We start from the raw sequence: 12,808 nt of genomic DNA, 5'->3' as shown, positions 1-12,808 counted from the left end.
ATACTTTGGTCACCTGATGTGAAGAACTGACTCCTTAGAAGAGACCCTGATGCTGGGAAAGATTGAGGGCAGGAGGAGAAGGGGACAACAGAGGGTGAGATGGTTGGATGGCATCACTGACTCAATGGACATGAGTTGAGCAAACTCCAGGAGACAGTGAAGGACAGGGAAGCCATGGGGTCGCAAAGAGTCGGACACGGCTTAGCAACTGAACAATGAACAACTCATTGGCCACGCTCCACTGTACAAGAAGTTGGGAAATGTAGCCTCCATTCTGTGGTTCAGGGACAACCAAGGGTTTCTGCCACACATGCTCAGGTGCTTGCCTCTTGTAGGCAAGTATGCTCCCACAGAAAAGCTGCCCCCTTCCTAGTGCTGGGCTGCAGTCCCAGCACCATAAGGCCCTGTGAGGACCCAGGTTGCCAAGGAGCTCAGGCAGGTGCCACAGACCTGAACAGATTGAGGTGCTGTGTCCAACCTGTGCCAGGGACCGTCCCACCCCAAGATTCTGTTGCCTGCAGGGCTCTTAGGCTAATGCAAGTGTGGTGGGCCCTAAGCTTTGTCACTTGTTACAGCCTGAATCAGCTTCACTGAGCTCCACAGGCAGGGCACTGAACTCTAGAGGTTGAGGAATCCTTCTGTATCTATGAGCTCTCTACCCAAGGCTCGGAGCTTCCCCGGTGACTCAGTGGTAAAGAATCCACCTGGAATGCAGGAGTTGCAGGGTTCGATCCCTGGGTTGGGAAGATCCCTAGGAGGAGGGCATGGCAACCCACTCCAGTATTCTTGCCTGGAGAATCCCATGGACAGAGGAGCCTGGCAGGCTATGGTTGGTCCATAGGGTCGCAAAGAGTTGGACATGACTGAAGTGATTGATACCCAAAGGCTCAGACAGGTGTCCCAGGTCTAGTGGAGCAACTCTGGATCAATCAGGTGGGATCTCAGTGTCCTCGAGAGCTTGGCGAGTGCCAGACACACTGCAGAGATCCCTGTGTAACTCCAGGAATCATCGTGAATGCACTTGTTTTGAAAACTGGGTGTCCCGTATGCCATTTAGCTTAGGAGGAGACTTGTCATGGGCTCCTACCTCTATATGAGAACAGTAGCACCTTGCTGAGTCCAGAGGGCCCTCCCGTCTTCACTGTGCCCCTGAATAGGTGGCCGTCAGTGAGGGTGGGAGGCGGATGTGTGTGTGAAACATCTAAAATGCTGGAGGAGCTCAGAACCTAAACATGTCTTGGGTGAGCCCTTCTATTACAGGGCAGCCCATCTTTCACTCTCCAAGTTCAGCAGCCTGGTCTTTTTCTACAGGAGGTTTCTTTGCAGTGTTGGGGAACCCCTGACTTGTCATTCCACCCTCAGCCTCCCCATCTGCAGGGAGGGTTTCCCACCTGCATGGCCTTCCTTGCCTTTTCCTCCTTCTCACGTGGGTGTGAGCTGTCACCATGTGTCAGGCAGGGTACCAGGGCGTTACTGTATATCAGCACATGTGGGCCTCCTCCTAGGAGCCCCGTGAGGGAGGTGGGGACAGACTTGGCATTGTCACACAGCTGTGTGGTGATGTGAGAACCAGGGCAAGCGTAGCATAGTCCACAGTCATCCATAGTATGTGTTATATATGTACCAGGGGCTGGTGGGTTACAAGCCATGGGCCAGATCTAATTCATGGTCTGTTTTGTATGGCCTCGCAAACTAAGAATGATTTTTAAAGTCTTGTAATAAAGAATAAGAATATGCAACAGAGACCGTATGAGACCATCGAACCTGAAATATTTCCTGTCTGCCTTTACGGAATAAATTCGGCAAGCCCTGATATAGAATGTGCAGAGTTTAGCATAGATTCTGGAGCCACACCTCCTGGGTTCTAGAGCCTCAGTTTCATAATCTCTAAAATGAGAATAATCTATGAAGCATGACTGCCCTACAGGATTGCTGGAATAAAGTGAGATAAAGAATATAAAGCACCTACCCTCATGCCAGCCTCTTTGGGAGGGCCGGAAGAAGCTATATCTGAGCCTGTGCCAGGCTTTTCAACCCAGTGGGCTACCCCAGCCCCGCACGTGGCTTCCTCAGAGCGTTTCCTTTGGCAGGAGGAGAGGGGCCTGCCAGCTGCCCATTGTGCCATGTCCTGCTGCTAGGTCAGCGCTGCCTTCCTCCCACCCCCATTCCTGCTGACCGTCAGCTGGTGCCGCTCACCAGGGCTGGGCATGAAGCCTGCAGCAGGTGCCGAATGAAGCCCGCAGGTCCCAAGCCTGTCCCACTGTCCACCTTGTGCCTGAGATCGGCCTGGCTGAAGCGCCTGCTGAACTGCAGGACTTGTGGCCTGGGGCTCATCCTCTCTGTGTGCATTTCCTCACTCACGGGCCAAACAGGCAGACATCTGTGTTTCCCCAAGCCCAAGCTTTTGGCTAATGCCTGCCTCCCTCCCAGGGAAAAGGAAGGAGAAGGGCAATCCCAGGCCAGCCAGGCTCCCTCTGTGAAAGAGTGGTCCACAAAACAGATTTTTCAGTGGCTAATGAGTGAAATGTAAAGATAATTACAAACTCAGATGATTGAAAAAAAAAAATCAAAAGTATTTACTCATCTGGACGGGGATGGGCTTCCAATTCTTACAGCAATGGGAGAAATGATTAGATAAAAGAGCAAGAAATGGTACTATGTAGAACCACAAAATTTATGTTTTACATCAAAACACCCAAAGCAAAATTTTAAATAAAACTGAGGAAAAATATTTCTGCCACATATGCACAGAATTAATACTCTTAAAATAATCTTAGTAAGGCTCTTGAGAACAATAATGGCAAGCATTTATTTAGTGCAGTAGTGCCCCCTCAGCCACAATTTTGCTTTCTGTGGTTTCAGTTGCCCACTGTCAACCATGGTCAGTCAATATTAAATGGAAAATTCCAGCAGTAAACAACTCACAAGTTTTGAATTGCATGCCATTCCGAGTAGTGTAATGAAAACTTGCTCTGTCCTGCTCCATCCTGCCCAGGATGTAAATCAACCCTTTGTCCAGCCCATCCATGCAGTACATGCTACATGCCCATTATTATAGGAAGAACCAGTACAGGATTTGGTACCATCCACGGTGTCAGGCATTCACTGAGGGTCTTGAAAAGTGTCCCCTGCACATAAGCTAGGACTGCAGTACTATGTATTTTATATATATACTTATTTGTTTAATGCTTGTAAATGAATCAGTTCAGTTCAGTTGCTCAGTCGTGTCCGACTCTTTGCAACCCCATGAACCACAGCACACGAGGCCTCCCTGTCCATCACCAACTCCCGGAGTTCACTCAGACTCACGTCCATTGAGTCAGTGATGCCATCCAGCTATCTCATCCTCTGTCGTCCCCTTCTCCTCCTGCCCCCAATCCCTCCTAGCATCAGGGTCTTTTCCAATGAGTCAACTCTTCGCATGAGTTGGCCAAAGTACTGGAGTTTCAGCTTTAGCATCATTCCTTCCAAAGAAATCCCAGGGCTGATCTCCTTCAGAATGGACTGGTTGGATCTCCTTGCAGTCCAAGGGACTCTCAAGAGTCTTCTCCAACACCACAGTTCAGAAGCATCAATTCTTCGGCACTCAGCTTTCTTCACAGTCCAACTCTCACATCCATACATGACCACAGGAAAAACCATAGCCTTGACTAGACGGACCTTTGTTGGCAAAGTAATGTCTCTGCTTTTTAATATGCTATCTAGGGTGGTCATAACTTTCTTCCAAGGAGTAAGTGTCTTTTAATTTCATGAGTGCAATCACCAGTTGCAGTGATTTTGGAGCCCCCCAAAAAAAAGTCTGACAAGAGTTCCAGAAAAACATCTATTTCTGCTTTATTGACTATTGCCGAAGCCTTTGACTATGTGGATCACTATAAACTGTGGAAAATTCTGAAAGAGATGGGAATAACAGACCATCTGACCTGTCTCTTGAGAAACCTGTATGCAGGTCAGGAAGCAACAGTTAGAACTGGACATGGAACAACAGACTGGTTCCAAATAGGAAAAGGAGTACGTCAAGGCTGTATATTGTCACCCTGCTTATTTAACTTAAGTACATCATGAGAAACACTGGGCTGGAAGAAGCAGAAGCTGGAATCAAGATTGCCGGGAGAAATATCAATAACCTCAGATATGCATATGACACCACCCTTATGGCAGAAAGTGAAGTGAAGTCGCTCAGTCGTGTCCGACTCTTTGCGACCCCATGGACTGTAGCCTATCAGGCTCCTTCGTCCATGGGATTTTCCAGGCAAGAGTGCTGGAGTGGATTGCCATTTCCTTCTCTAGGGGATCTTCCTGACCCAGGAATCGAACCCGGGTCTCCTGCATTGCAGGCAGATGCTTTACCATCTGAGCCACCAGGGAAGCCCTGGCAGAAAGTGAAGAGGAACTAAAAAGTCTCTTGATGAAAGTGAAAGAAGAGAGCAAAAAGGTTGGCTTAAAGCTCAATATTCAGAAAAATAAGATCATGGCATCTGGTCTCATCACTTCATGGCAAATAGATGGGGAAACAGTGGAAACAGTGTAAATGAATAAGTATGTATAAACTTTATGAAAAAGATACTATTATTATCCCCATTTAACAGATGAGGAGACTGAGGCTCAGAGAAGCTAAGTAACTCACCCAGGATCACAGGTAATACATGGAGGAGTTAGGATTTGAACCTAGGCCATCTGGCTTTTGGGTCTCAACACTTAAACTTTTCTGTGCAAAACAGGGAAAACCTGTAAAGCAGACAATACACTAAAGAGGAAATACAGATATCTGAGAAAAATAAGAATTCTCTTTCAGTTTCAGTGGGAATGAGAAAAGTACAATAAAAATAATGAAAATAAAAAAATAATAATCTTTGCCTTCAAATTAGAAAGGATTTTTAAATATTATAATAATGAATACCCACTGACAATACTGGAGTGCTATAGAGATTCGCACAGATTGCTGTAGTTATATTTGAGTGGCCTTTGTGAAAAGTATTCTGGCAGTACTCAAAGCAATACTCAGGAATCTCAAAAATGTCCACGCCATTTGACCAGAAATTCCCATTCTAAGAATCTTAATTTGAGAAAATAATTAGAAATGTAGGCAAAGATTCATGTACAAAAGATGTTCATAGAAATGTTATACAAAATAATGAAAAATTAGAAACAAACCTCATAATAAAATGCAGGTTAAGGAAACTGTTTAATCTCCATAATGGGCATAACTAGGCAGTCATTTTAAATAATCTTTATAACAAAAGACACCATAAACAAAGTGAAGAGACACCACAGACTTCTGGGGGAAGACATGATGCTTATAACAAAGGATTATGTAAACAAAAGAATACACAAAGAACACTTACAAATTAGGAAGAAAGAAAAGGCAAGCAACCAAAAACAGGCAAAGAATGAAAGAATGTAAACACACAATACGTAGGAGAAGCAATTTAGGGGTAGTATACAGAGATGCTTCATCTCACTAGTAGTCAAAATTGCAAAATAATTACATGTATTTAATAAGAATCGAAAGAATGTAACGGCAAAGATAGAAGGAAACAAGTTCATACCCACTGCCGATGGGACTATAAACGATGAGGCTGCAGCCGTGGTGAAGAGCGGTTTGGCAGTACCTGCGTGTGTGTTCAGTCGTGTCTGACTCTTTGCCACCCCCACGGAAGTGTAGGCCACCAGGCTCCTCTGTCTATGGGATTATCCTGACAAGAATACTGAAGTGGGTTGCCATTTCCTCCTCCAGGGGATCTTCCCGACCCAAGGATCAAGCCCATGTCTCCAGTGGCTCCTGCATTGGCAGGTGGATACTTTACCACTGAGCCGCCTGGGAAGCCCTTGGCCATGCCTGGTAAATGCAAACGTGTGATTCCACCACACTCACACTTCTAGGGATCAGTGTGCACAAACACCAATTTGTATAAGGACACGTGTTCCAGGATGTTCACTGCAATGCTATTTATAGTAGCAACAATAGTAATAGGATTGTTGTAAATTATATCTTGTGTAATAAAATAGCAGCAATAATCATCAGTCATTAAAGAACTGTCCATCAGAAGGGAAATGGGTGAGTAAAATATGATTTATGCATAATAAAATACTATGCACAGTTGAAATAAATGAACTAAATCTGTAACTATCAGCTCAGATAGATTTCAAAAACAATGGTATAAAGAGCAAGTTACAACAAAAGATATATTTGAGTGACACTACTTGTGTAAATCTTTAAAACAAACTAAAAATATTACATAGTATTTAAGGACACATATATGTAGAAAAATATAAAACAAGCATGCAGGCAATGTACACCAACTTCAAATAGTGGTTACTTCCTGGAAGGAGGGCCAAGGATGAGAGGTGGGTCTTAAATGGTATCTTTATAATTGATTTATTTTTTTAAAGGTTGAAACAAATATGGTAAAATGTTAACTTATGTTCTAAATCTGATTGGGGAACATGTCTTTCTGTTAAATTATTTGTACTTTTCTGCATAGAGTGTTTTCAAAATTTCAAACAATTTATTTTTAATTTACTTTTTGAATAATCTGTAATTCTATGGAGAAATGTTTATGTTATTAAGGCAGGAAAGCAAGATGATATGTACACAAATATTTACAGGTTTCACAAATTGAAGATTTGAAAGAGAGATTGAAAATATTCGTAGTGGGAATATTCACTGGCGGTCCAGTGGTTAAGATGCAGGAGGCATGGGTCAATTCCTGGTTGGGGAGTTAAGATCCCACATGCTGTATTGTAGAGCCAAAAAAAGTAAAATAAAATAGTTAAAATATTCATTGTAGTGGACAAGATTCTAGGAGTCTGCTTTTCTTTACACCTATCCATATTTTTCTCTACACACCCCCCTCGCTTTTACCACAAAGATATATTACTTTTATATCCAGAAAAAAAAAATTTTTTTTTAACAACCACAGAAAAATGTGAGCGAGTTTAGTTAGATTCCAGGAAAGGGTCCAAAACCTAGGAAGAGGTGCTGTGATGGGGTGGGAGCCTCGTGGGCTGTCGGAGAGACATGCGCTCAAATGCTGGCTCAGAGATTGGCTGTAGGAGTCTGAGTTCTTTAATTGTTGATCAATTCAGTGAACCTTGTTGAGCCACAACTGAGATAGGGCAGTGAACAGAACATTCATGTTCCTCCCTTACTGTAGGGCAGACAGTCTTGAGAGGAGTGGAGAATAAACCCATCAGCACCCAGACCATCTATCCACCCCCACAGGGAAAAGTACAAGGGCGATGACAGGAATCCAGGGTGACTGGGTGCTGGGGAATCCGGCCTCTGAGCATGATCTAAACAGAATCTGAAGGATGAGGGGGATGTAAAGCCCAGCAAAGCCGGAACTTGGAGAGAAAGGTCAGCCCCACAGGGCATGTTTTAGAAGCTGAAGGAAGCAGGGGTTCTGGCATGCAATGGGGTGGGGGAGAGTGTGAAAGGGGAGCCCCGCAGGCTGGTCCAGAGCCAGACCACTCTGCCTCACTGGCCAGAAGGGCTTTAAGGGCAGTGGGAAGTCAGTGAAGGGTTGAAGCAGGGGAGTGACCTGGTTAGATCTGCCGTTGTCAGAGATTATCCTGATGCTCCTTGAAGATCAGAGTGGATGGTGAGCAGCCTGGTTAGTTGGCTGTTGGTGTGACCCAGATGAGAGAAAATGGGGTTGGGATCAGGAGACGGAGTGGTGGGGAAGGATTGGAGAGACTTTCAGAGGCAGAATTGGCAGGTCTAGGAGTTTGTGTGTGTGTGTGTGTGAGTGAGAGAGAGAGAGAGAGAGAGAGAGAGAGGTGCCTGTAGGGGGAGGGAAAGGGAGGGGCCGCGGAGGAGAGCCAGGTTTGAGACAGGAAGGTGGCGGGTGGGTGGGAGTGAAGTAAAGCAGCCTTGGGGAGCAGGGGAGGAAGCCAGGAGGGCAGGCAGGCCCTGAGGTGTGGCTGAGCTTTGGTTTCCTCAGGTGTAACGTGGGGTCCTCGGGGATACCGCACCCCCAGGGGGAATGTTTTGGGCCTGTTCCCCAGAACCACAGCTACAACAGTCTGTTTCTCTCTCTCTCCCTGTCTCAGGTGGTGTGTGTCACTCCTGGGGCTGGAACGAGCATGGCATGTGCGGGGACGGCACCGAAGCTGACGTCTGGGCCCCGAAGCCCGTGCCAGGCCTACGTTTCTTCTTGGGACTCCATGTGGGCTGCGGGGCTGGCCACTCCCTGGCCCTTTGCCAGCTGCCAGCCCTCCCTGCCCTGGGCCAGCACCCCAGTGTCACCAGTCCTTCCCCAGATGCCACCAAGGAAGCCAGATCTCAAGAAGCTATGGAGCAAGAAAGAAACCAGAAGGAAAGGCATGCAGAAACTTCTCCCCAAGCCCAATCTGACAGGTTCAGAAATGGGGGGCTTGTGGCAGAGACCCTTGAATAAAGTGACCTTACCCACCTAACGTGTCCCTGGAGAATTGCTTTGTCAGGTTGCAGCAATCCTGAGAGGGATTCAGGAGGCGCTGTGGGTGGACCGACAAGACCAGAATGATGGGTGGCTGCCTGCCTGGTGTCTGGGCTCTAGAAACAGACATCATTTCTACCCAGTGCATGTGAAGTCTTTACCCAAGGACATAGGAAGCAGCAGGAAGTCTCCAGCCTGTCCCTGACTGGTGGGGACAGAAAGTACAGCTCTGGGGTTTCATTCTCAGCATCCAGAGCATGCAGTCTGCTGGTTCAAGGTACCCTGGTTCCATGTACTCTGATCCGGTGACTGAATACTTGGACAGGATGGAGTTCTTCCCTTGGTGACTGGGACCAAGGGAGAGGGCTCTAGAGTGGGAGTGGAGGAAGTGTAGATGAGTAAGTGGAGGAAGAGACAAGACTTCTGGAAAGACCAGGCCAAAGAGACCCCTGGGACAGACAAGGGAATCTTTAGAACCAATGAAACTCCCAAGGTCAGTCTTCCTCTGAACCAGGCAGGACTCTGCAGCCAGTCTGTGTGACTGTAGTTGCCAAGCTGTATTTCTGGGTGAGGGACCAGCACCCGGTGGGAGGCGGGGTGGGGGGGAACTTAAGGGAAAGCAGCATCAAGAACCCTAGCCCCTGAGCTCTGCCCCCCAGGCCCTTGGCTTCTGCAGGAAGGGGTCCTTCAGGTGAAACAGGGACCAGGCCAGGCCACAGGCCTCAGGCTTCCCTGGTGGCAGCTATGGCTCTGGGGGCCATGGCACCTTTTCCTCTGCTGTGACTGCCAGCAGGCCTTTGGCCAGAGGCCTCAGAAAGTGGCTTTCCCTGGTGGGCAGTATCACCACCCAGCCAGCCAGGGCTGTGGCGCATTGCACAGCGCCTCCTTCTGACTCAGGAGAGCATTTGAATCTGTGAATGCTAGGCTCCAAAGGCTTGAGAATATTACAAAAGCCCAGAACATCATGACTGGAGGATCTGTAACCACCTTCTAGCCTAGTGGCCTCTAAACTTGTATTCCAGACCCTAGCAGTCTCCTGAGACTGAGAGCAACCTCCTGACAGTGGCCACCGGGTGGGCTGTGGGTAAAGGAAAGCCAACTACACAGAGGTCTGCCCCCGCCCCCCGCCAACCTTATTCACAGCAGCATCATTTTAACCTGGCTTCCCATAAGATTTACTTGACAAGGCGTCCTTGAGAAAGTTTTAAAACCACTGATCTTATGCAGCATTTTTGTTGTTCATGTGGGAAAAGAGAGGCCCAAGAAGGGGAAGGGACCATCTTAAGGTCACACAGCTCACTCCTGGCCCAGGGTCCTAATTGGGAGGTGACCCATCCAGTACTTTGAGCCAGACAAGGGGTACAGACAAGGAGTGGCCCTGAGATCATCAGGGAGTTCGACTCAGGAGAGTGGGGATGAGGGCCATCCTGAGCTCCTCAGGCCTGCACCTAGAGACCATCCATGGCCAGTGGCTGACCTTGAACACCAGTGCGTGGAGTCCACATCACTGCACTGGCCAGCAAAGCCTTTGGTCCTCCCACATCCCAGGACCAGTAGAGGCCAGTACAACCTCTAAGCACTTCCAGAGTGGAAGGAAGGACTTGTCTGGACACTCTGAGCTGGTCTTGCCAAGGTGACCAAGCCTTCTGAGATGGAGCGATCAGATGGCCCAGAGATGACCCAAACTGGAGCAAGTCCGCCATTACTGGCCACCACCTGCTATCCTACATGCTGAATGGTCTGCATCAGAGGGCAGCCCCACACGGGTGAGTCCTCAGGCCCGTACCTTCTAGACAGGGTTTCCATGCCTGAGGAGCCCACATGCAGTCTGTCTTGCAGCACAGCCCCCTACCTCTTCTGGCACCTGCTGGAAGAAATCTGAACCCCCGAAGCCTCTGCTGCTGAGCCCTCATGCTCCTGCCAAGGCTTCCTTGTGGGCACAAGATCCTGGGGCTCCTTCCCAGCTTGAGTCAGGGTAAGGTGGTGGATTGGCCTTAAGCCTCAGAACCTGAGCCAGACTCTTCTTAGAAGCCTGTGGAGCCCAGCTAATCCACTCACGCCGGAATGAATGGCTCTCGGCAGTAGACGACACCTCGGACCCTTCAGTCCCCTCTAGTGACAGCAGTGGGCAGGCTTCTCCACGTCAGCTCACTGGCCAGATCAGAGCAGCACCGGAAAGCCCCAGGGCTTTCAGTGGGGTGAGGGGCTGTTGGCAGTGTCTCCCAGACTTTTTTTCTGCATCCTCTGAACCCTATTGGTTATTCACAGACTTGTAGATGCCCAAGCCCTTCATTCCTACTAGATCTCGAGCTCTTCATGAGCAAGGGACCAGGTCTTGGTTGATTCCGGAACCCTTCACCAAGGACAGGTCCTGGGACAGAGGACGTGCCCAATGGGTAATAATGAACGAACTGGTCGGTACACACTTAGGGTTACCATAGGGTGGAGAGGCTGAACGCGTGAGCTCTAAGATCCCCTCACCCCCACCCACCCTCTGCTTTTATCTCTAACAAATGTTTGTTAACTATGCTGTGGATAGCCAATCATTTGACGGTGATTAGCTAATGAGCCATAGGAGCCAGCTTGAGAAAATGCCCACTTATCTCTAAGAATGATTTTTTTTCTGCTAGACTAAGCTGATTGGCCTTCCCCCTCCCCCCACCATGCTGCCCTATGGGAATGAAGGAAGGAAGAAAGAGAGGGGAGTGAGATCCCCTGTGTGCTCATAGGTCTTAGGTCTGAGGCTCCTGGAGTGACTGTTGAAGGGCAGCCACACACCAGGTTTTCGGGGGATGTTTACAACCTAACCTGCCACACAGGCTCCCCTCGCAGGCACTCCAGCTCCCCTTGACACCCCACCACCTTCAGTCCCAGTGGGTTATCAGGTCAAAATTTGATGAGGCTGTGCTTGAGAATGGTGAACCCAGGCCAGGGGCTCAGAGTAAAGCCCTCCACTTGCATCCACCACTTCTGAGTGAAGTGACTTAGTGATAAATTGAAATTGGAGGGTAGTGAGTCAGAAAGTGGAATGGGGGTTCCAGGTCCTAAGGGGCAGTGTCCGAATTCCCCAGCAACCAGAGCACAGAGAGGTGAGAGTTGGGAGAGGAGATCCGGAGGGTCTTGCCAGCCAATTTAAGGAACTCTGGCTTCATTCTCAGGACAACAGGTGTTTAAGCAGGAAATCAAGGTAGTCAAATATTTTTATGTGCATGGAAAGCTCAGGGCAGCAGGTAAATGGCCCCTCTGTCACACCCATGGCCTGAGGACCCTGGTATTCAGGACCAATAACTCCGGTGTTCCAATCAATTCCACCTCCAGCCCCAGGAAGCCCTCAATGAGGACTTGAGATGGCTTCACCTAAGCTCTGGAGTCAGACCACCTGGGTTAAAAACTTAGCTTCATCATTCATCAGCTGTGTGGCTTTGAACCAGTGACTTTATCTCTCTGTGCCTCTTCTCTTGCCTCTATAATGGGCATGTTGAATTATTGTGGGTCATCATCAGACAGCTTGTCTCAGGTGTCCTGCACATGACAGATGCTCAGTGTATGTTAATCCCTGTTCCCCATCAGCTCCCATGTCCCTGAAAACCCCTATTCCAATGGCCTCGTGTCAAGTCCCACCTGAGTCCACCAGAGGCACTTCTCCCAGGATGGACCCCAGGTCGAGGGAACTCTGGTCTCCCTGCAGTCGCTGACACTGCTTGGCTTCTCTGTCCTGATGCTTATGAATGGCCGTTACTCAGGTGGTGTGGATCAGGCAGCTCTGTGGCCGCATGACCCCTGGGCAGAGGTCTTGCGACTCACTGCTGCACGCATCACCCCCTATTCATTGGTTCCTGGACTGCACAGGGAGCTCAGAAGTTGAGGTAAGTGCTCAGAGGGGATGAGAAACTGTTGGGTGAGAATTCGACACCCACCTTCAGACTTCTACCCACCCATATGATCGTTGACTTGGCCATACTGGCAGGGATGGAGGGAATGGAAATCCGGGAGGAACTGACCTCCACTTGTGTGTGGCCCTGGTCAGAGCACTCCCCTCTGGGCCTCAGTTCCTCATCTGTAAAGTGTTCAGAGGTGGCCTGCCATGTCCATTAGCGACTTTACCACCTGAGATTCTCTAATGGATAGGAAAAGAATTGGAACGCCAATCCCCACTCCACCCCCCGACCAAAACCAAATGAAATACTCAAGCAAATCAAGACCAAGTGAGCAACTCAAGCAAATCAAGATCCTAGGAGAGGCCTGCACCCCTTCCAAGATGCCACCAGGCTGAGTGAGGGGTATGCAATGGGGTGGCTGCCGGACAGTGCCCAGCAAGGGTACAGCTAGGTGGAGCACCCAGACCCATCAGACCCCTGCCTCTGGCTCCATCAAATTCAAGAATG

At 48.7% G+C, this 12,808-nt stretch overlaps 1 protein-coding gene across 1 annotated transcript in view; it reads left to right on the top strand.

The window, feature by feature from the left end:
• Positions 1-8,421, top strand: part of SERGEF (secretion regulating guanine nucleotide exchange factor) — a 248,107-nt gene extending 239,686 nt beyond the window's left edge. The window contains exon 11 of the mRNA XM_027563417.1: positions 8,056-8,421. Within this exon, the coding sequence (XP_027419218.1) occupies positions 8,056-8,402 (347 nt within the window). The 3' untranslated portion in view covers positions 8,403-8,421. The remainder of the gene's footprint in view (positions 1-8,055) is intronic.
• Positions 8,422-12,808: the final 4,387 nt, after the last annotated feature.

Source organism: Bos indicus x Bos taurus, chromosome 15 (genome assembly GCF_003369695.1).
Source record: "Bos indicus x Bos taurus breed Angus x Brahman F1 hybrid chromosome 15, Bos_hybrid_MaternalHap_v2.0, whole genome shotgun sequence".
NCBI classification, from domain to species: Eukaryota; Metazoa; Chordata; class Mammalia; order Artiodactyla; family Bovidae; genus Bos; species Bos indicus x Bos taurus.
Note: the sequence above shows the minus strand (reverse complement) of the source record. Positions and strands in the feature narration are given on the sequence as shown.